Source organism: Coregonus lavaretus, assembly GCF_964263955.1.
Source record: "Coregonus lavaretus genome assembly, chromosome: 5".
Lineage (NCBI taxonomy): Eukaryota > Metazoa > Chordata > Actinopteri > Salmoniformes > Salmonidae > Coregonus > Coregonus lavaretus.
In genome coordinates this window covers 70,247,911-70,273,114 of record NC_139992.1, presented here as the reverse complement: position 1 = coordinate 70,273,114, position 25,204 = coordinate 70,247,911, and the positions used below count along the sequence as shown (strand labels likewise).

At 39.1% G+C, this 25,204-nt stretch overlaps 1 protein-coding gene across 2 annotated transcripts; it reads left to right on the top strand.

Annotated features, from left to right (window-relative positions):
- The first annotated feature begins 1,565 nt into the window (after positions 1 to 1,565).
- Positions 1,566 to 24,567, top strand: LOC311129976 (CD276 antigen homolog). Of its 2 annotated transcripts, none has more exons than XM_084162547.1 (6): positions 1,566 to 1,651; positions 4,574 to 4,613; positions 6,964 to 7,320; positions 7,431 to 7,724; positions 7,843 to 7,941; positions 23,685 to 24,567. In XM_084162547.1, the coding sequence occupies exons 1-6, from the start codon at positions 1,595 to 1,597 to the stop codon at positions 23,825 to 23,827; spliced, it is 990 nt and encodes a 329-aa protein (XP_084018673.1). In that variant the 5' UTR covers positions 1,566 to 1,594; the 3' UTR covers positions 23,828 to 24,567. The 2 variants fall into 2 exon arrangements, with proteins under 2 accessions (XP_084018673.1, XP_084018674.1); XM_084162548.1 differs by having other exon boundaries at positions 7,167 to 7,320; positions 23,685 to 24,560.
- The last annotated feature ends 637 nt before the right edge of the window (positions 24,568 to 25,204 follow it).

The following is a 25,204-nucleotide window of genomic DNA, read 5'->3' as shown; positions in this document are numbered from 1 at the left end:
GCTCCCCCCTTTTCCAAGCTGTTTAAAAGCACAGTCAACTTAGTGTATGTAAACTTCTGACCCACTGGAATTGTGATACAGTGAATTATAAAGGTTGCATGTGGGAGTCGCGTTGGAGACAACTTTAGCATTTTAGCTAACCCTTCCTGTAACCTTTATTCTAAACTTAGCCCATTTCACCAAATCTGCTAAATAATTTCTCCTAACCTTTGTCGTTAGTTCCTCTAACCACAAACGTCAATTCTCCCCGTAATTCTTGTTGTTAAGGTGCAACAAGCAACTTGGTCTCAGAGAAAGACATTTAATACTATACGTCAGCCAAGAGGTTTCATAAGGTAAGTCATCTATTTCATATGCTATTGTATGTCCCGGTTAAGATGGATGATACTATACATCCTATAAATCGTATGATATTTCTAATTTATGTACTGAATAATAAGAATTGCCCAGAGACCATGTTGCCTATACAGGTGTACTATCTTAATTTGACCAGTTTCTCACAGCAGGAAAATAATCCTACAGCAACAGGAAATGTGAAGTATAGGCCTAACAATGTTTTTTGTACGGGTTGATAAAAAGAATTTGTCGGAATAAATCAAGTTTGACCTTGAATATACTAGAATTTGCATTTCCTGCTGACCAGGAAAATTCTCTGCGACAACAGCGTGATCAAATTAAGATAGCACACATGTAAGTTGTAGGTCTTATAGCCAGCACCTTACCTGGCTAGGTATACAAGTGTTTGATTTAAACAATAAGGCCTGAGAGCTGTGGTATATGGCCAATATACCAGGGCTAAGGGCTGTTCTTAGGCACAGCCCTTAGCCGTGGTATATTAGCCATATACCACAAACCCCCCGAGGTGCCTTATTGCTATTATGAACTGGTTACCAACGTAATTAGAGCAGTAAAAATACATGTTTTGTCATACCCGTGGTATACGGTCTGATATACCACAGCTGTTAGTTAATCATTATTCAGGGATCGAACCACCCAGTTTATAATAATGTAAACAACAAAATAATAAGGGGCTTGCTGTTAGTAGTCTATGAATTACACAGCCACAGGTAGATTTGGAAGATAACTTTTCTGTACAATGACATCAGTCAAGTACTGAAATGAAAGCTATTTACAGTGGTAATATACACAGTGTCTTAAAACCCAAAGCAATGGGGAGCTTATGATGAACTTTCAATGTTTACCTAAACGTATTGCCCTTGCCTTGTGTCATATTTGGTAAAAAATCCTTGAGGCTAAATACTTATACACTAAATACAAATGTCTGCACAATGAATGTGTAAATGCAATAAAGCGATTATGAAAATCACATACCACAAGTATGTTCTTGCGAACAGGTATAGTGTGAGTGTGTGTGAGAGAGAGAGGGAGACAGAAAGAGAAAGTAAGAAAGATAGTGAGGGTGTTTTTTATTACTTTAGCAACTTTATTATTGTAATCTCTACTATATATTATGTAATCAATTATTATATCCTGGAATGGGCAGACTTAAGTGACATTGACATCACGTGAGAGGGTGGAGCTGTTATGATGAAAATAGATCTGCCATTCTTGATGACATTACACGTAAAAGGGAATGAACATGCATGTCATTGAAAGGAGCAGGATCATCTCGGAGTCAATCTTCAGTCTGGTAAGATTTGGGTTAACCCCTAATTTATGGCTTAATAAGCAGGTTGCATTCTTTACATTATAATTTGTTTCTCATGAAGCTACATACTATACAAACAACTGTTTATGCCCTATGATCAGATACGGCTACTAAGAGAAAGTGCTGTTTGCATCCATATGCACGACAAAATGAAACAATTCAAAAGTTAACTTCCTGGGGCTGTATCCACAAAGCGTCTCAGAGTAGGAAATAGTTACCAGCTTGATAATAGAAAAATGCAGCGAGTCAGTGGTTCCTGCGCCACATGCAATTGCTTTGGAGTTGTTAAAATAATGTTTTGATATTTCTATATATTTACTCCATAAATAATCTAGACCTACATGCAACAGTATCTCTTGTGCTTTTGACAATGATTTCACGAGGTCTATTTCACATGATATGCCTAAATACGTATAACCACTAATAAATAAACACATTTTTCTTTTGATTATCTAATTACCTACGTCATGTTATTTCAAGTTATCCATTTGGAGTGCAACATCACATTGTTATAATAAGTCTTAATTGGGCTTGCCTATATGAATTATTGAATACTTTATTTTCATGTCATTCACCAGTGGGCGACTCATCCCTTACAGGGATCAATTGACACACTGACTCCTCCAGTTTACTGCGCATGGCATACCAATAATGAAATAATATTAACATGATAATAAAGTTATCCAAGCAATAACAATAACCTATAAGGCTATTGAAGGCAACTAGGGATAATGCTAACTTTGTGTTCGATAAAAATGATAGACCTTTCAAACGTTGTACGCAACATAATGTCGGTAAGCACTAAACCCAACGCCGCTAACAGAAGAATAAGGGAGGGCACGTACACTGAGTATACCAAATATTAGGAACACCTTCCTAATATAGAGTTGCACCCTGCCCTTTTGCCCTCGGAACAGACTCAATTTGTCAGGGCCTGGACACTAAAAGGTGTCAAAAACGTTCCACAGGGATGCTGGCCCATGTTGACTCCAATGCTTCCCACAGTTGTGTCAAGTTGACTGGATGTCCTTTGGGTGGTGGACCATTCTTGATACACACAGGAAACTGTTGAGCTTGAAAAACCCAGCAGCATTTCAGTTCTTGACACAAACCTGTGCGCCTGGCACCTACTACCATACCTTGTTCAAAAGGCACTTAAATATTTTTTCTTGCCCATTCACCCTCTGAATGGCACACAAACAATCCATGTCTCAATTATCTTGAAAATCCTTCTTTAACTTGTCTCCTCTACACTGATTGAAGTGGATTGAACAAGTGACATCAATAAGGGAACATAGCGTTCACCTGGATTCACCTGGTCAGTCTATGTCATGGAAAGAGCAGGTGTCCTTAATGTTTTGTATACTCAGTGTATGTCATGAAAGGGAGATGTGTATTTCCGAAATAAACCCCCCCCCCGCCAAATCAACTCAAATGTATGGCTCAGTCTCTGAAACACAAATAAGAATGAAAGTCAATACAGTTCAGTTTCAAGTCCAGGAAAGATATCCCCAAAAACAAGAAAAACTCCAATAAATCCAGAAGGGAAGAAATTAAAATAAACATTGATCTTAACAGTTCAAGTTTCACAGTTCAGTACAATTAGTCCAAAGGAAATCCACAAAGCAAAAACCCCAAAAGGTAAAGTAGACCTTAGAAATATCCTTCCAAAACATAGTCCTTTAGACGGTGTCGGATAATCCACCGAAAGGAAAATTCTAAACGCTCAAATACAATACTGTGAGACATGTCTCACTTGCATAACATGAGAGAAACTAGATGTTCAAAACTAACAAAAGTTTCCTAGTACCCAAACATTTTCTCCCACCAACATGCAGTCAAAATGGCCCCCCATATCCTGACACACCCACTTTCTATATCACCTTAAATCAGGAAGTGACAATGGGTGTGTCTAGGGAGTGACCAGGGCGGAGCCCACAGCCTATACATATATCAAGAAACTATGGGACCTTGTGGGTTAAAACATTATTGGCAAGTGACTTGATGCCTACTGTGCCAAAGCGATTTAGAGTTGTTAAACGGGAGTGATGAGTGTGTTGATATAATGGTAATTGTCAAAATTCCGCTTTTAACAACCATCAGAATTTGTTTTTAAAAAAAGGCTACATATTAGGCAATAATTAAGAGCATGCAAAGTGATCATGTCAGGCGAAAATTATATTAAATGTGCAACATTTGATTTACAATCACATTCACTGTGGTTGTCTGAAGCGTGCTATAGAGTTCACAGCTGGCGATGCCTCATAGCAATTGGTTATTCCCCATCATTTGCAACAATGTCAATGAGCGTCATCACAATCTTTCCTTTGCGGTACCTCAAACTGTGATTACCAGCTGATAAACTGCTATGAGTTGATTTTACTGCTGGCTCAGAGTTTGTCTGGGCAGTGTCCTAACATCATCCTAAAACCTACTCTGAGCTGGGAGTTTATTTTTTTAACACGATTCCTAAGACCTTTTTCTGAGATGCTTTGTGGAAACTGGCCCTGGTAATTAGCCATGAGAGAACATTTACTTTTTCTCAAATTTTGATTCCCCAAAAATATTATGGGTGATATCTTAGTCACTCAAAAGGCTATTTACATGGGAATCAGAATGACTGTTTGTGGACCTGTGGATTTTTTTTACAATACATTATTTGGCCAATTTTCAATATTTCACATGTATCCTAAACATTTTATATACAAATATATTTTTTTAATGTTTTTTCATATGGGATAACAATGTTTTACTTCACCTCAGAAGCTCGAATTAACTTAGAAACACTCTACACACTCCCGTCTGTCTTGTTTCTCATATTTATTTTTAGCTTGCGTTCACATAATGATGGGGCAATATTCAAGCTTGAGGTTATTCATTTCTTCTCTAATGATTCTCTTGCAGCATGGAATATCTACTCTGATATTCATATATTTGCTGTTAGGTAAGTCTTCTCTATCTCAATGCTCAATACTTCTATTTAATGAATTGCTTTACAGAAAGAAAGGGTTTTGGCTTGTCTACACATCTTCCACATGGAAATGGTTCTTCATTCTCTTTTGAGGATCTAGGTCTGGTTACTGTAAAGCACATGGTGACAAATGTTACAGAGCTAAGGTTTATGACAGAGCTAAATTACTCAACCAAATTTGTCATCAGAGTAGTCAGGAAACGGGTGATGTCATACACCTTCCCATCATATTCGTAAGTAAGTGCTGGAATTCACTACAAAAGTAGACAGATAAATGAACAACCCAGTTTCAAATGTTATTTTATGGCTTTTGGAAGAGAAAAGGTTTCTTAATTTTCCAGGAACATGTTTGTTTAGGGGACTTTTATCTCTGCATGTGTTAAGATCTTTCTACCACTTCCTTTTAACTACTGTACAGTGAGGGAAAAAAGTATTTGATCCCCTGCTGATTTTGTACGTTTGCCCACTGACAAAGAAATAATCAGTCTAATTTTAATAGTAGGTTTATTTGAACAGTGCGAGACAGAATAACAACAAAAAAATCCAGAAAAACACATGTCAAAAATGTTATAAATTGATTTGCATTTTAATGAGGGAAATAAGTATTTGACCCCCTCTCAATCAGAAAGATTTCTGGCTCCCAGGTGTCTTTTATACAGGTAACGAGCTGAGATTAGGAGCACACTCTTAAAGGGAGTGCTCCTAATCTCAGTTTGTTACCTGTATAAAAGACACCTGTCCACAGAAGCAATCAATCAGATTCCAAACTCTCCACCATGGCCAAGACCAAAGAGCTCTCCAAGGATGTCAGATTGTAGACCTACACAAGGCAGGAATGGGCTACAAGACCATCGCTAAGCAGCTTGGTGAGAAGGTGACAATGATTGGTGCGATTATTCGCAAATGGAAGAAACACAAAAGACTGTCAATCTCCTTCGGCCTGGGGCTCCATGCTAGATCTCACCTCGTGGAGTTGCAATGATCATGAGAATGGTGAGGAATCAGCCCAGAACTACATGGGAGGATCTTATCAATGATCTCAAGGCAGCTGGGACCATAGTCACCAAGAAAACTATTGGTAACACACTACGCTGTGAAGGACTGAAATCCTGCAGCGCCCGCAAGGTCCCCCTGCTCAAGAAAGCACATATACAGGCCCATCTGAAGTTTTCCAATGAACATCTGAATGATTCAGAGAACTGGGTGAAAGTGTTGTGTTCAGATGAGACCAAAATCGAGCTCTTTGGCATCAACTCAACTCGCCGTGTTTGGAGGAGGAGGAATGCTGCCTATGACCCCTTGAACGCCATCCCCACCATCAAACATGGAGGTGGAAACATTATGCTTTGGTGGTGTTTTTCTGCTAAGGGGACAGGACAACTTCACCGCATCAAAGGGACGATGGACGGGGCCATGTACCGTCACATCTTGGGTGAGAACCTCCTTCACTCAGCCAGGGCATTGAAAATGGGTCGTGGATGGGTATTCCAGCATGACAATGACCCAAAACACATGGCCAAGGCAACAAAGGAGTGGCTCAAGAAGAAGCACATTAAGGTCCTGGAGTGGCCTAGCCAGTCTACAGACCTTAATCCCATGGAAAATCTGTGGAGGGAGCTGAAGGTTCGAGTTGCCAAACGTCAGCCTCGAAACCTTAATGACTTGGAGAAGATCTGCAAAGAGGAGTGGAACAAAATCCCTCCTGAGATGTGTGCAAACCTGGTGGCCAACTACAAGAAACGTCTGACCTCTGTGATTGCCAACAAGGGTTTTGCCACCAAGTACTAAGTCATGTTTTGCAAATCAATTTATAACATTTTTGACATGCGTTTTTCTGGATTTTTTTGTTGTTATTCTGTCTCTCACTGTTCAAATAAACCTACCATTAAAATTATAGACTGATCATGTCTTTGTCAGTGGGCAAACGTACAAAATCAGCAGGGGATCAAATACTTTTTTCCCTCACTGTATGTACTTTCCTTTGAGTGAGTACATGAGCACATCATGCCATTCCTCCAGTGAAGCCTGCTGTCACAATAGCAATGTGACTTAGTTTTTGGGCCCCTCAGTCCTGGTTTGAAGGACTGTGTCAGATTTAGCATAAGCTCTTACAGTCAGGATGTGGGCATGGAGGGGCAGGAAACTCAGGCGTCATATGAGCCTGTGCTTGAGAACCATTGATGACATGAAGGCAACGTGACAATTCTTCACCGTTTCACACCTCAAGCCAATTGAGACATGCATAGATTCTCCCATATTCAAACACAATCATGCACTAATACAGTGGTCGACATTTATGTGTGTTGAATCTTGACATTTTCAGCACCAGTTGCATCTGAACATCTAGTCACTGGCATTATAGGAGCATCTATTCTCTTGCCCTGTGACCTGAATTTATCCATCAACCCAGCAAGACTCCGGTTCCATTGGCAAGATCATTCAGACGTCGTGTTGTACTCGTTCAACAAAGGAGTTGAGCAAGAATATCAGAACAAACTTTACACAAACAGGACTAATGCCTTTCAGGTTGAGATGAGTTCTGGGAATATCTCTATCAAACTCAGCCAAGTAACACCTCAAGACAACAAGAACACCTACTGGGCCTTGGCTTCGCTGTTCGACAGTAATGATCAACATATCCATGTCACCAAAGTGTGTCAGACTACCCTGCTTGTGGCAGGTATGGCAGAGTTATTTATAGCCCTTGTGGGAAATCATAAAGGACATTATTAAAGCATTTATACATGGCACCTTTCTCTCAATTCTTGTCTTTGCCTTGTACACTTTCAGCACGGTTCCTGACACCCAAATTGACTGTGAACTACAAAGAGATGAACGCAATGTGTTTGACCCAGGGAGGATATCCTAAACCAAAGGTCACATGGACCATTCAGGATCTCTCACAGCCTCAGAACTGCACTCTGGACCCCAGGGAAGTACAGACCAACATTACACTTGATCCTGAAAGTGGACTGTACACTGTCTGGAGCCAAGTGAATTTCACAGAGAATCAGTCTGTGACCTGCCAGGTGTTCAACCCCATTCTGAGAGAGACTGTGAGCAACACAACCATCATCTGCACCAGTAAGAGCATTCACATAGACCCTGCAGGGACATGATACAGTGTGTTACATCCACCTCTCATTGCCTAATCTTTATTAACTAAAAATGTAATTAAACTGGTCTTGTCTTTTCCCCACAGGTAAGGTGCAGGAAGGCCTTTCTATCGGTGTTATTGTAGGCATCAAACTATTGATGCTGATTTGCGTCGGGGGAATCATTTTTCCTGTGTACAAACAATGTAAGTTGCAATTTCAGGATTTGTATTACTATAATGAAAATAGATTCAGTACGGTATAAAGACGCCCTGTCTGTAATTACTCTGTTAGTGCCAAATCTAAGGATATTATATCCATTTACATTCAATGAAGTGCTACCAACTACCAATCACACGATGACTGCAGCCTGAGATAACTATAGATAACCATGCTTTGTGTAAAAGAACTGTTTTTCCTGGGGCACAAATAGTTACTTTGGAGGTGACTACAACTATTTGAATGAAGATCCCAAAAAATGATTACTTTTTTAAACTATTTGAATACAGATCTCAGAAAGTAACTACTGAAAACAATTTGAATACAGATCTGAGAAAGCAATTACTTTAAAAACATTTTTGAATACAGGTCTGAGGAAGTGATTACTTTTCTGAAACTATTGGATTGGCTGCCTTCAACTAATGTCAGGGCTGCATCTGGAACTGCATGTTGAAGATACAAATAGAATCAATAGAGCACACACAATCTCCTATACTATTCCAATCTGACAGTCATACTGTATTTGATCTACACAATACATTTATATCTAAAACATTCTGTAATATGTCTATTGCCCCAGGAGTACATAAGTCAAAACATTTAACCAATTATATTTTATAAATAAGTATAAATAAGTTATGTCTTTCAAAATGTGACTGAAAAGGTTGAAAGCTGCAATTAATACTGCAGAGTAATTCAAAGCCAATTGCAAACATTGCAAATTGGATATTTACACAGCAAATTCTCCAGTGTAAAAAAAAAACGTACAAAATTAACACAGAATTTCAAAACAACACTTAAAAAGTGTTGAGTCTGTGGACCTATATAGACGCACAAACAGTGTTAAATTAACACACTGCTTAGTGTAAAGCCTTATTCAAATATTTCCGAGTGCTTTTCGAGTTAATTGTAGAGTTACCACCCATTACCTATTTGTTAGTGACAGAGACATTGTTGGACTGGTTGTTGCATTAATCAAGTTTCAGTCCTATGGACTTCACCAAGTGAGATCCTAAGCAAAGATGATATATTTTTTTTAAATGTATTCTTTAACACAATATCATACGTATTTCACAAGGCCTTATTTTGAGGGCCTAGTTTTACCCCAATGCAGGGGCCTGAAACTGATACACATTACTTTGAACCAAAAACTACGCCCATCATGGTCATATTTCCCAGCATGCTCTATTGCAGGTCGATTTTTAGAATTGTTTCAATATCTAAATGTTTACGCATGATTGATTAATTAATCTTATGCTACTTAAATATAAGTTACAAACATTTTCTAAACTAATCCAATATGTTACTTGGATTTATTGCACCCGTTACTGAAATGTTTGTTCCAGTTTAGATGCTTTAGGTAGTCTCAGCCTACTCTTTCCAACCCTGGCAGTCATTCTAAATACAGGTTGCAGGATATAAAAAATTCCAAATGTTGGATGTCCCCACACTGGCTGGATTCCAATAGGAATTACACATCACCTTGCAAGCCAACATAATGTGACTTGCAGACGTGGCCTGTAAACCATGAGTTTAATGTTGTTGTATTACACTCAGAAAAAAAGGCTTGCATTTGTTTGTAAAGGGGTACAAACATGTCACTGTACTGGTGTAGTATTTGATATGTATATTTTATTTACCTCAAATGGGACTCATAATAAGACTAAGCGGTTAGCCCATTAAATGAATTATTGGACTCCATAAGCTAAATAGCAATATGCTAGAACACTATAGTTGAGCTACAGTAATAGGCAATGAAGAAATGTCTGAGAATGGAATTCTAAACACAAGTGTATTTAATTACTTTGTAAAATGAATGGATTCACATACAATAATAATAATAATAATAAGCCATTTAGCAGACGCTTTTATCCAAAGCAACTTACAGTCATGTGTGCATACATTTTTACGTACGGGTGGTCCCGGGGATCGAACCCACTACCTTGGCGTTACAAGCGCCATGCTCTACCAATTGAGCTACAGAGGACCACAAGGCATAAAGCTTAAGTTGCAAAGCATTAACAAGCAATCACAAGGCATTATTCCAAGCATGGTCAGAGAGAGAGTGAGACAAAGAAACCATGGCTTGTGCCAAGGCCCATAGCTCATGTATACATCTGGCCCTTCACTGGACACTGTGTTAACAAACCTCCAAACGAGCTTCAATGCCATACAACACTCCTTCCGTGGCCTTCAACTGCTCTTAAACGCTAGTAAAACTAAATGCATACTCTTCAATCGAACGCTGCTTGTACCCGCCCGCCCGACTAGAATCACTACTCTTGGCGGGTCTGACTTAGATTATGTGGACAACTACAAATACCTAGGTGTCTGGTTATACCGTAAACTCTCCTTCGACTCACATTAAGCATCTCCAACCCAAAGTGAAATCTAGAATTGGCTAGCTATTTTGCAACAAAGCCTCCTTCACTCATGCTGCTAAACATGCCCTCGTAAAATTGACTATCCTACCGATCCTTGACTTCGGCGATGTCATTTACAAAATAGCCTCCAACACTCTACTCAGCAAATTGGATGTAGTCTATCACAGTGCCATCCGTTTTGTCACCAAAGCCCCATATACTATCCACCATTGTGACCTGTACGCTCTCGTTGGCTGGCCCTCACTACATATTCGTTGCCAAACCCACTGGCTCCAGGTAATCTATAAATCACTTCTAGGCAAATCCCCACCTTATCTTATCTTAGATCATTGGTCACCATAGCAACACCCACCCATAGTATGCGTTCCAGCAGGTATATCTCAATGGTCATCCCCAAAGCCAACACCTCCTTTGGGCGCCATTCCTTCCAGTTCTCTGCTGCAAATGACTGGAACGAACTGCAAAAATCTCTGAAGCTGGAGACACTTATCTCCCTCACTAACTTTAAGCATCAGTTGTCAGAGCAGCTTACCAATCACTGCACCTGTACACAGCCCATCTGTAATTAGCCCATCCAACTACCTCATCCCCATATTGTTATTTATTTTGCTGATTTGCACCCCAGTATCTCTATTTGCACATCATCTTCTGCACATCTATCACTCAAGTGTTAATACTAAATTGTAATTATTTTGCACTATGGCCTATTTATTGCTTTACCTCCATAACTTACTACATTTGCACACACTGTATATAGATTTTCTATTGTGTTATTGACTGTACGTTTTGTTTATTGCATATGTAACTCTGTGTTTTTGTTGTTTTTAAATCGCACTGCTTTGCTTTATCTTGGCCAGGTCGCAGTTGTAAATGAGAACTTGTCCTCAACTGTCTTACCTGGTTAAATAAAAAAATCTATGGGAGGGGGAAAGAAAGAGTGTAGGTATATCACCACAGCAAGTCAGCAACATAACAGAAAGAACAATGAATCTAATAACCTTTTATAAGCATCTGAGTTGTTAGGATTCAAAATCTGAGTTATTGACCAATTGTATTACTGTAAAGTTAAGATAATGATTCATTCCTAAGACAACACAAAGGATTCCTTGCATACAGTTGATAAGAAGTCACTTCGGGGGCTGGGCCGCACTACAGTGGTACCCTATAAGGCCATCCTTCATACCTTTAGTTATAAGTGCATAATTGATCCCCAGCTCATACCTCAGGCCACATCAGATTCCAGTGACTTTCCCAAAAAATCCTGAGTGATTTTGCATTTTCAATTTCCAGGAAAGTTCCAACCAGGACTTCTGGAAAAACTAGGAATTTTGTAACCCTACCTGTTAGCCTCATTATGCCGGCTTGTAAAGTGACGTGTAATTCCTATTGGAATCCATCCAGAGTTAGGATAATCAGCAGTTAGAAATGTTTATTCACCTACAACCTACATTCATAATGAGTGCCAGGGTTAGGTGTGTTGTGAAGAGACTACCTAAGGCATTTAAACTGGAACAAACATTTAAGTAATGGGTGCAGAAAGTCTAACTGATTAGATTAGAAAAATGTACACTACCTTTCTACATTTTGGGGTCACTTAGAAATGTCCTTGTTTTCGAAAGAAAATCACTTTTTTTGTCCATTAAAATAACATCAAATTGATCAAAAATACAGTGTAGACATTGTTAATGTTGTAAATGGCTATTGTAGCTGGAAACGGCTGATTTTTTATGGAATATGTACATAGGCGTACAGAGGCCCATTATCAGCAACCATCAGTCCCGTGTTCCAATGGCACGTTGTGTTTGCTAATCCAAGTTTATCATTTTAAAAGGCTAATTGATAAATCAGAAAACCCTTTGCAATTATGTTAGCACAGCTGAAAACTGTTGTGCTGATTAAAGAAGCAATAAAACTGGCCTTCTTGAGACTAGTTGAGTATTTGGATGATCAGCAATTGTGGGTTCGATTACAGGCTCAAAATGGCCAGAAACAAATAACTTTCTTCTGAAACTCGTCAGTCTATTCTTGTTCTGAGAAATCAAGGCTATTACATGCGAGAAATTGCCAAGAAACTGAAGATCTCGTACAACACTGTGTACTACTCCCTTCACAGAACAGCGCAAACTGGCTCTAACCAGAATAGAAAGAGGAGTGGGAAGCCCTGGAGCACAACTGAGCAAGAGGAAAAATACGTGTAAGTGTCTAGTTTGAGAAACAGACGCCTCACAGGTCCTCAACTGGCAGCTTCATTAAATAGTACCCGCAAAACACCAGTCTCAACGTCAACAGTGAAGAGGCGACTCTGGGATGCTGACCTAGGCAGAGTTGCAAAGAAAAACCCATATCTCAGACTGGCCAATAAAAATACAATATTAAGATGGGCAAAAGAACACAGACACTGGACTTTTTCTTTGCAACTCTGCCTAGAAGGTCAGCATCCCAGAGTCGCCTCTTCACTGTTGAAGTTGAGACTGGTGTTTTGCGGGTACAATTGAATGATGTAATTTATCTTTATGTAGAATAAGATTTATCAATGTACATGAACAAACATAGATATTGAAACAAACAACTCAATTTGTTTTACCTGCAATAGAGCATACTGGGAAATATGATAATGGTGGCTATGGTTTTGGTTCAATGGCATTTGTATGAGCTTCAGGTCCCTGTATTATAGTAAAACTAGGTCCTCAAAATAAGGCCTTATGAAATACATATGGTATTGTGTTAAGGAATGTAACTGTTTAACGATAACACATTCACTTAGGATCTCACTTGGTGAAGTCCACAGGAACGAACATGGATGAATACAACAACCATGTCTCGGTCGCTAACACATACAGTCATGTGTGGTAACTCTATAATTTACTCAAAAGGCAAGGCACTCTGGGAAATATTTGAATAAGGCGTTACACTAAGCAGTGTGTTCATTTAACACTGTTACAGTTTCTACATGGATCCACAGACTCAACACTTTCAGTGTTGATTTGACACTTCCAATGTTAATTTAAAAAACAATAACAGTGGAGAATTTGCTGTGCACCGGAACAGTGTTAAAGGTCCTGAACAGTCATTTTGAAAAGTAGTTTCTCTCATGGCTAACCACTAGGAAGTTTGAAAAGACAGGCTGTGTGGGTGGGGAGCTTACAGTGCATTTGTAAAGTATTCAGACCCCTTCCCTTTTTCCACATTTTGTTACGTTATAGCCTTATTCTAAAATTGATTCATCATTCCTCATCAATCTACACACATACACAATACTCCATAATGACAAAGAGAATAGAAATGTTTGCAAATGTATAAAAAAACAAAAACAGAAATACCTTATTTACATAAGTATTCAGACCCTTTGCTATGACTAGAAATCGAGCTCAGGTGCATCCTGTTTCCATTGATCATCCTTAAGATTTTTCTACAACTTGATTGGAGTCCATCTGTGGTAAATTCAATTGACTGGACATGATTTGGAAAGGCACACACCGGCCTAGATAAGGTCCGACAGTTGACAGTGCATGTCAGAGCAAAAACCAAGCCATGAGGTCGAAGGAATTGTCCGTAGAGTTCCGGGACAATCGGGGGAGAAGGGCCTTCGTCAGGGAGGTGACCAAGAACCCAATGGTCACTCTGACAGAGCTCCGGAGTTAATCTGTGGAGATGGGAGAACCTTCCAGAAGGACAACCATCTCTGCAGCACTCCACCAATCAGGCCTTTATGGTAGAGTGGCCAGACGGAAGCCACTCCTCAGTAAAAGGCACATGACAGCCCGCTTGGAGTTTGCCAAAGGGCACTTAAAGGACTCTCAGACCATGAGAAACAAGATTCTCTGGTCTAATGAAACCAAGATTGAACTCTTCGGCCTGAATACCAAGCGTCACGTCTGGAGGAAACCTGGCACCATCCCTATGGTGAAGCAATATGGTGGCAGCATCATGCTGTGGGGATGTTTTTCAGCGGCAGGGACGCTTCTGTCTTTAACATGAGCTGTCAGTATGTGTAGGTAATCCTTTCTAACGCTGCTTTAAAAAAAAAAAAAGAGATCATGTAGTAGAACTTCTGGAGGACCGAGTTTTGAAATCAGTGGAATGCACTGTGGAATTAGAGTATGATAGCTAAGGAGACAATTCTGGTGTTTGATTGCAAATATGCAGTCTAAAAGAGAACACAGAAGGCTGTTGTGTTGTATGAAACACCTGTCTCCGTATTACATCTTCAAACTAACATGCTGACTAGACCAGGCGCGCGCGTGCGTCTGCGTATGTTGATTTGTCCACCCACACCAGACGCGATCAGGACACGCTGGTTGAAATATCAAAACTAACTCTGAACCAACTATATTAATTTGGGGAGAGGTCGAAAATCATTAAAACATTTATGGCAATTTAGCTAGCTAGCTTGCTGATGCTAGCTAATTTGTCCTGGGATATAAACATTGGGTTGTTATTTTACCTGAAATGAACAAGGTCCTCTACTCTGACAATTCATCTACAGATAAAAGGGTAAAATGAGTTCGTTTCTAGTAATCTCTCCTCCAGGTTTCTTCTTCTTTGGACTTTATATGGCGGTTGGCAACCAACTTTAAGGTGCATTACCACCAACTGGACTGGAGTGTGGACCTCAGTTCATCTTTCAATCACCCACGTGGGTATATGCTCCTAAAATCCAAATGAGGAGATGGGAGAGGCGGGACTTGCAGCACGTCAAGCGTCACAAATAGAACCAAGTTCTATTTTAGCACCTGGCTATGCAGACGGTCATTGACGCGCACGAGCCGTGTGGATGCAATGATTGAATAACATGTATGTGTACAATTATTTTGCAACAATCGCGCACGTAACGCGAGCGGTGTGGTCAGCATGTTGGCAACCATGGGATCCGTGAGAGAGAGGGAGAAGGGTCCATCCATCTATACGGATAAGATAGTCTTTTCAGATATTTCAAATTTTGTCCGAAAGTAGATTTCATTTCAAGTTAAAGCGTACTGTTCATGAAATGCCTATGTCAATCAATTTGGATGCAGTGCTGCAGTAAAATAATCTCAAGCAAATTTGGTGATACACAAAGCAACTAAAACATTGAAATTGAATTAACGTCAGAATATATATACAGTACCAGTCAAAGGTTTGAACACACCTACTCATTCAAGGGTTTTTCTTTATTTTGACTATTTTCTACATTGTAGAATAATAGTGAAGACAACAAAACTATGAAATAACACATATGGAATCAAGTAGTAACCAAAAAAAGTGTTAAAATAGTCAAAATATATTTTATATTTTAGATTCTTCAAAGTAGCCACCCTTTGCATTGATGACAGCTTTGCACACTCTTCGCATTCTCTCAACCAGCTTCATGAGGAATGCTTTTCCAACAGTCTTGAAGGATTTCCCACATATGCTGAGCACTTGTTGGCTGCTTTTCCTTAACTCTGCGGTCCGACTCATCCCAAACCATCTCAAATTGGGTTGAGGTTGGGTGATTGTGGCGGCCAGGTCATCTGATGCAGCACTCCATCACTCTCCTTGGTCAAATTGCCCTTACACAGCCTGGATGTGTGTTTTGGTCCATTGTCCCATTGAAAAACAAATGATAGTCCCACTAAGCCCAAACCAGATGGGATGGCGTATCGCTGCAGAATATTGTGGAAGCCATGCTGGTTAAGTGTGCCTTGAATTCTAAATAAATCACTGACAGTGTCACCAGCAAAGCACCCCCACACCATAACACCTCCATGCTTCACGGTGGGAACCACACATGCCGTGATCATCCATTCACCTACTCTGCGTCTCACAAAGACATGGCGGTTGGAACCAAAAATCTCACGTTTGGACTCATCAGACCAAAGGACAGATTTCCACCGGTCTAAAGTCCATTGCTCGTGTTTCTTGGCCCAAGCAAGTCTCTTCTTATTATTGGTGTCCTTTAGTAGTGGTTTCTTTGCAGCAAATCGACCATGAAGGCCTGATTCACGCAGTCTCCTCTGAACAGTAGATTTTGAGATGTGTCTGTTACTTGAACTCTGAAGCATTTATTTGGGCTGCAATTTGAGGCTGGTAACTCTAATAAACTCATCCTCTGCAGCAGAGGTAACTCTGGGTCTTCCATTCCTGTGGCGGTCCTCATGAGAGCCAGTTTCATCATAGCGCTTGATGGTTTTTGCGACTGCACTTGAAGAAACTTTCAAAGTTCTTGAAATGTTCCGCATTGACTGACCTTCATGTCTTAAAGTAATGATGGACTGTCGTTTCTCTTTGCTTATTTGAGCTGTTCTTGCCATAATATGGACTTGGTGTTTTACCAAATAGGGCTATCTTCTGTAAACCACCCCTACCTTGTCACAACACAACTGATTGGCTCAAACATATTAAGAAGGAAATAAATTCCACAAATTAACTTTTAACAAGGCACACCTGTTAATTGAAATGCTTTCCAGTTGACTACCTCATGAAGCTGGTTGAGAGAATGCCACGAGTGTGCAAAGCTGTCATCAAGGCAAAGGGCGGCTACTTTGAAGAATCTCAAATATAATATATATTTTGATATGTTTAACACTTGTTTGGTTACTACATGATTCCATATGTGTTATTTCATAGTTTTGATGTCTTCACTATTATTCTACAATGTAGAAAATAGTACAAATGAAGAAAAACGCTGGAATGAGTAGGTGTGTCCAATCTTTTGACTGGTACCACACACACACACCTCTTGTTTGGCATGTCTCCTGTAATGCAGTTCACAATAGCACTGACAGATGTGTTGACTTGACAACTGCATCAGAGTTTTGAACGACCCTTCCCCCCATTTTGTTTCATACTGGCTGACGACGTAGCTAGCCAGTAACTAGCTAACACCAGACACGGATGAAAGGGGAAACATATTAATACAAAAAACTGTGTTGAGTGAAATTTGTGTTCCGGCTGAAGCCTAAAATGACAGGAAATTCAAAAGCTAAATTTGACCTATGCACTAACAAGGCTTTTCGGGATAAGCAGCAGAGACTACTGCAGTTTTATTGATCTACTGTATTTCAACAATAGATGTTCTCACATTGTATCGGTTGATTAGGATTCAAACCTTCTCTGAAACAGCCTAAATTTTACTCTTAGAGTATACATGTTTTTTTCATGTAAGACGTCATCACATTTCACCATTATGGGGAGGATGTGGTCCTCTGTAGCTCAGCTGGTAGAGCACGGCGCTTGTAACGCCAAGGTAGTGGGTTCGATCCCCGGGACCACCCATACACAAAAAAAATGTATGCACGCATGACTGTAAGTCGCTTTGGATAAAAGCGTCTGCTAAATGGCATATTATTATATTATTATTATTTCCCAGACACAGATTGAGCCTAGTCCTGGCCTAAAAAGCAAGATCAGAAATTCTCCAGCCAAAATGATTCATAATCCACGACTAGGTGTAATCTGTGTCCACGAAACCGCTCCTTAACCCTACATTTTACCTAGCCTAACACATAAGCCTACTCAGATGAGAAATGGACAAGGTAGTTGACATCTTTTGAACATATTTTGGAGCTATACATGGTTTATATTCCTGTTATAAACAATGGAGTAATGCAACCTTATATTTTGGGTTATGATAGCGTAAGACAGTTTCGCTATGCTCGAGACATTTATTAATTATAGTATTTAAAGTAGAGGTGGCAACACAGGTTCAAAAGTGGTGTGGCAAAATTCGTACATGTCTTTTCTGGGGCCTGGAGTTTTTCCTGATCTCATGACCTGGTGAAGTAAAACTCTGGGTCCTATTCGTAGGCTATCACAGGATCCAATGCGAACTTGTTCTCACTGTCACGACCGGGCCAGTTGACCAAAATCTACTGGCCCGGACATGTTGTAGTTTTGAATGCGTTGGGGTCATGCAGGGCCTATAGGTCGGCATGTTCTCTCTCTATATGCAGCTATTAATAGGCTATATTTATAATAACAAAAAATGTAACAATTGGTGGTGCTTATATTTGTCCAATTTCACACATGTACAAATGTGTATTAATACACGTGTGAATTGAACATGAGTTTTTTTGCATATACCATCTCTCCCTGAGATACCCTCGGAGAGTCCGGTCACAGCCAGGGTCTACCATTATTAACAGCAACCCTGGACCAATTAGGGTTAAGTGCCTTGCTCAAGGGCACATCAGATTTTTTACCTTGTCGGCTCGTGGATTCAAATAAGTAACCTTTTGGTTACTGGCCCAATGCTCTAACCTTTTATAAATCACTTTCCCTAAAATAAATAAACTCAGCGAGTAGGTTGATGGGCGCTTCTTTTTGCTCATGCTGTGTGAACATATCAATTTCTGTACTGCTCGAGAAGTTGTCACTCGCGGGAGTGTAGTGGTGCTTGAATGAATGGCCAATCATATTGCTCAAATACAAATAGCACAACTTTTCTGCATGTAGTCTTCAATGGTTGACTTCGACAGAGCAGGTAAATGTTGAACTGGAATGCAAAAATGCGCTGAGAACTGGCCCGGACGGTGCTGGTGCTTTCTTTGAAAGTGGTGAGAAGTACTGGGCAAATGCGGTCTTGCCACACGTTTTTCGGCAGCTCTGATTTAAAAGGGTCAATCGGTGATTGCGTCAAATTTTTTTTTACTTTAATGATTTACACACACCCATTGATTCTTGAAGAATATAATTTATATAATAAATGCCTCATGAGCTTAGTCCAATTGTCATACCCCATCAGAACCCAAAATATTTACTTGTTCAACTCAATTGTTTGTAAACAATGTAATTTTACAAACAATTGAGTTGAACAAGTACATATTTTGAAACACTGTTTAGCCTCTGAATATGGTTACAATTTTCATTTTGTATCCAAAGCTCTATCGAATTTGAGAGTAGTTACATTTCTCCACCCCCAATTCTTCAACTTTTTACCAAAACAGTGGTGGGTTGACAACTTTGTTGTTTGAACTGCAGATTGCCCCTTTAAGAACCAATGGGTCTATATCAACACTAGGAACATTGAACAGATTCCCAGATGGCCGATTGCATGAGTGTACATTAATGGGGTAAACTTCTCTAAGAGTATGCATTAGGCTTTTTGAGCGAAGGTTTGACTCCTAATCAACCCATCCAGTGTGAATACATCTGTTGTTGAAGTACAGTAGATCAATAAAGCTACAGTACACTTGCAGTAGTTAAGCTGCTTATGCTGAAAAGCTTTGTTAGTGCATAGGTAAAAGTCGTTTTTGAATTTCCTGTCTTTTTCAGCTTCAGACAAAAGCTAATATTTAACTTAAAATCGTAGTTTTTTGTATTAATTTCCAGGGTTTTTTCCAGGAAGGTCTAATAATAGCACACATCCTGCCACCAAACATTATTACTGTGCACTATAACTATTTGAAATGGCATAGAACAACATCGCAGCCTGGTTGCTTTTCAAAAATAAACTAGTTTATGAACTATATAATGATATAAATACGTAAACATTTGGATAATCCTGATACACAGTGAAATTAGGTCAGACAGTACGACCGGGATAGTACTGTATAACAGTAATCCTTCTACACCCCCCCCAAAAAACAAAAAGGGTAGTTGTCCCACTGGCTATCCTATGTTGAATGCACCAGTCTGGATAAGAGCGTCTGCTAAATGACTTAAATGTAAATGATAGATGTGTGGCAGAAGAGGTGGGAAAGCGAACCCAAGGGCCAGCATTTATATGCCTTCCTAAAAAATGTCAGTGGACCAAGATTCAAAGGTCAGATTAGGAAGGAAGAGGTAGTGTTTGCTTGGTTGTGCCTAGGACATTGTACATTGAACTCATCATTACATCTGGTTGGCAAGCCAGGAAAGGGCTGAAAATAGCCCATATTACTCTATGTAGCCTTAGAAATAAGGTTCATGAAATCAATAACTTGCTAACATTCATATATTAGCCATTTCTGAGACTCACTTAGATAATTCATTTGATGATACAGCAGTAGCAATACAAGAAAATAACATCTATAGAAGAGACAGAAATGCTTATGGGGGAGGTGTTGCATATATATATATATATATTCAGAGCCATATCCCTGTAATGCTTAGAGAAGATCTTATGTCAAGTGTTATTGAAGTGTTGTGGTTGCAGGTTCACTTGCCACATCTAAAGCCTTTTCTTTTTGGGTGTTGCTATAGGCCACCAAGTGCGAACAGTCAGTATCTAAATAATGTGTGTGAAATGCTTGATAGTGTATGTGATGTAAACAGAGAGATCTACTTGCTTGGGGACCTGAATATTGACTGGTTTTCATCAAGCTGTCCGCTCAGGAGGAAGCTTCTTATGGTAACCAGTGCCTGTAATCTGGTTCAGGTTATTAATCAATTTACATGGGTGTTTACAAACATTACAGGAAAAAGATCATCCACATGTATCGATCACATTTTTACTAATACTGTAGAACTTTGATCTAAAGCTGTATCCGTACCCATTGGAAGCAGTGGTCACAATATAGTGACTATATCCAGGAAAGCCAAAGTTCCAACAGCTGGGCCTAAAATAGTGTATAAGAGATCATACAAAATATTTTGCTGTGACTCACATGTGGATGATGTAAAAAATATTTGTTGGTCTGATGTGATTAATAAGGAGCCTCCAGACGCTGCACTTGATGAATTTATGAAATTGCTTCTTCCAATTATTGATAAATATGCACCTGTTAGGAAACTGACTGTTAGAACTATTAAGGCTCCATAGATTGATGAGGAATTGAAGAACTGTATGGTTGAAAGAGACAAAAGGAGTGGCTAATAAGTCTGGCTGCACATCTGACTGGTTGACTTACTGTAAATTGAGAAATTATCTGACAAAACTCAACAAAAAGAAGAATAAACTCCATTATGAAGCCTAGATCAATGATATAAAAAAAACTTGAGTACTTTAAATGAAATGATGGGCAGAAAGACAAATTCAACTCCATCTTTAATCGAATCAGATGGCTTATTCATCACAAAACCATTTGATGTTGCCAATTATTTTAATGATTACTTCATTGGCAAGGTGGGCAAACTTAGGCAGGAAATGCCAACAATGAACAGTTAGCCATCATATTCATGCTTAAAAAAAAACAATAATGAAAGAAAAGCATTGCAAGTTTGAATTTTGTGAAGTTAGTGTGGAAATTACTGTTATCGATCAATAATGACAAACCTCCTGGCATTGACAACTTAGATGGAAAGCTACTGAGGATGGTAGCTGACTATAGCCACTTCTATCTCTCATATATTTAATCTGAGCCTAGAGGAAAGTATTTGTCCTCAGGCCTGGAGGGAAGCCAATGTAATTCCGCAACCCAAGAATGGTAAAGCTGCCTTTACTCGTTCTAACAGCAGACCTATAAACTTGCTGCCAGCTCTTTGCAAACTGTTGGAAAAAATTGTGTTTGACCAAATACAATGCTATTTCTCTGCAAACAAATTAACAACAGACTTTCAGCATACTTATAGGGAAGGGCACTCAACATGCACTGCACTGACACAAATGACAAATCAAAATATTTTATACAGTATTTGAGATTCTTCAAATAGCCACCCTTTGCCTTGATGACAGCTTTGCACACTCTTGGCATTCTCTCAACCAGCTTCACCTGGAATGCTTACCCAACAGTCCTTCCATTATATGGAGTATTGACTGCGAAATTACTAATTGCTGGCTCAAAACCTAATATAATAAGTATATTTGCCATAGATGAATAGGGCAAACTTTTAATTATATTTGCTGACACCCTACAGTCAAATTTTGTCACCAGTAGAGTAGCGATCTAACTATATAAACCACGCCCCTCTGCATACACATCTTCTCCGATGTTGGTTAGAATGTGGTACTTATTTAATTTAGGAAAGAGAATACAATTGGTGTATTAAAATGAGTTAAGGTGATGTCACCTTGTCCCATTAATAATGAATCCAAGTGTTTGACAGGGGGGAGGGGACCAGTAGCTTTATGGTCAAACTTTATCAATGTAGAAGCAACTGTCATTTTTATACTTTGGTTATCATACTTCTGGTTTCCTTCAAATATCATACAATTTCATGACAAAACATGATTTTGACTGTTCATGACCTTTAACACAATACCATACGTATTTCATGAGGCCTTATTTTGAGCACCTAGTTTGACCCTAATACAGGGGCCTGAAACTCATACATATTTGAACCAAAACCACGTCTATCATTATATTTCCCAGCATGCTCTATCGTAGGTTGAGATATACATACATACTTTTTAAAAAGTTTCAATATCTGTTTGTGCATGTACTGTATATTGATTGATTAATATTATGCTACGCAAAGATAAATAACATGCATACATTTTCCTAAAATAATCCAATCAGTTAGATATTTTGCACCCGTTACTGAAATGTCTGTTCCAGTTTAAATGCCTTAGGTAAATATAATCCACACATCTTATGCAATAACGCCATTATGGAATTATAAAGCAATTTCCAAAGTTTTATGTAACAAAAATGTTGCTATTGTAATAATCAACGTTACCACATGTGTAAGAACTTTATGTCAAGTGTTACTGTATTACCTTGTGTCTCACTTATTATGAAAATAGATGTTACGTCATTTTGAAGCTGCAAAAGTGGTCTATTCTAATGTAGTTCATCTAGCTATAGGCTATATTAAGATTCCTATCTACAAGCCCTCCAAACCACGTGCTCAACTGTTGTAGATATTTGGCAGTCAAATATAAAAACCCTTGAATGAGTAGGTGTCCAAACTTTTGACTGGTACTGTGTATGTGTATGTACACACACACACACACACACACACACACACAGTACCAGTCAAAAGTTTGGACACCTACTCATACAAGGGTTTGTCTTTATTTTTACTTTGTAGAATAATATAGTGAAGACATCAAAACTATGAAATAATACATATGGAATCACCCATTGCCTTGATGACAGCTTTGCACACCCTTGGCATTAGTTTTCAAATAACTTGCATAATACCTTCAAATATTATTTGTTTTCTGAGGGGTATTCAAAATACTTCTACCCATATTTGAATACAAAAAAATAAAGTTGTATTTTAGTTGAAACTCTATGTAATGTACTGTATATTCAACTACCTTGAGTAATTAAAAAGTTTGTATTTTCAAATAAAATACAACTATTTTATGCCCAGGTCTGGATGAATGTACATTACTACGTATGAAAATGTATGCACTCACTAACTGTAAGTCGCTCTGGATAAGAGCGTCTGCTAAATGACTAAAATATAAAAATGTACTGTATATCCTGGCCTCTCAATCTGTTTTCCCTATGTACTTAGTTTGATGGGCTGCAGTGTATTGTTCATTATGACTAAAACACTGATCCATGTTGATCTAGGTTGTGGAACCAGTGGAGGTGAAGATACAGAAAACGGTGTTGCTGCAGGATCCAGCGGGTTTGCCACAGGAGGTGATGAGGAGCGCAGCAATCTAATGGCTTCCACAACAAGCCAGGCTCTGGAAAATAGTAGTTTTGTTTAAGGTGATGGAGCTACAGCAATCAATGGTGGTGAAGCCACAGTTAACACTAATGGTGCTACAGCAAACAGTGCTGCCACAAAAGATGTTACAGAACCAGTGGATGACATGGTAACCATGCAACTGGACAAAGGTAGTGGTGAGACAATAGTGCTTTCAGACAGGTCTTAGCCTTAACTAATTGGCTGCTATGATAGCCAATTAACTCTAGCTAGCTAAGTAACCTTAGCCAACGTAAGACTGTAATGTTAGCTAACATGTATGGCCAGTTCATGCACCACAATATCATACTTTCTTAAACAAAACTAGTTAGTTTACAGTTACTTTAAGTTTAAAACCACCAAACATTGGGAAACTGCTAAGCTAATCACGTTCATTTGCATTGCACAGACCAATGTACGATAACGTTAAGATGAAGTAGCCAGATTTCAGACAGGACAAACACTGCAGTTAGCTACGCTACATTTTCTCGACTAAGAACAACCAAGACCACAACCCAAACCAGAGTCGAGAAAACAAATTGCTTTGTTAAGAAATAGTAAGTTAGCTATGTTGATTAATTTTTTTATTTAACTAGGCAAGTCAGTTAGGAACAAATTCTTATTAACAATGATGGCCTGAACTGCATATAGTAAATGGTTGAACCGCAAATGCACATGTAAACAATTGTGTATGCTATTGCTTAAGACTGACAGCGTCGCTGTTTCACATGTCTAATAAATTCCAGCTCCAGCATAAACTTCCTCTCCTGCCATCTTGACATTTATAATCCAAATGTGTGCTGACTGATCAACACAGTGTCAAATGACTGTGTGTTCACAGAAAATCTGAAATCGCCATCCACAAGTAAAACGTAGTCAGGGGGCTCCACACACTGCACCAGGTTTGAATCCTAAGCAACCTGCCTACACATAGTTTGAAGTACATTACCAATGAAGCTACTGTAGTAGGTAAAAGCTGTGTGCTGGAAAACCTTGGTAGAGCATGGGTGGAATAGGCATTGTGGTGCTCATGTGAATTCTTTCTTTTTCGGGTTTCAGACCAAGCCTATTCTCACTTAAAATGTAGATTTCTGTTTTTAATTAGCTAAGGGGTTTAGTTGAACAAACTATTGTAATACCTTTCTTGTGACTTGTTGTTTGAAGTTACATCATGTAAATGAAGATGAATACAGCAATAACCATATATTACTTTAGGTTAATGAGGTAGCAGTATACATAGTTGAGATAGACATGCTGAACAGTAGTAAAGCTATATAGTACCATAGCCAAGTTTCATCTACCCATTCACCCGCAATTTGTAGCACCCACCTGGGTGATGCTACGGCAGCTATTCTGCATCCGAAGCTCACCACACCTCAGCGATCACAGTTAAGAGATA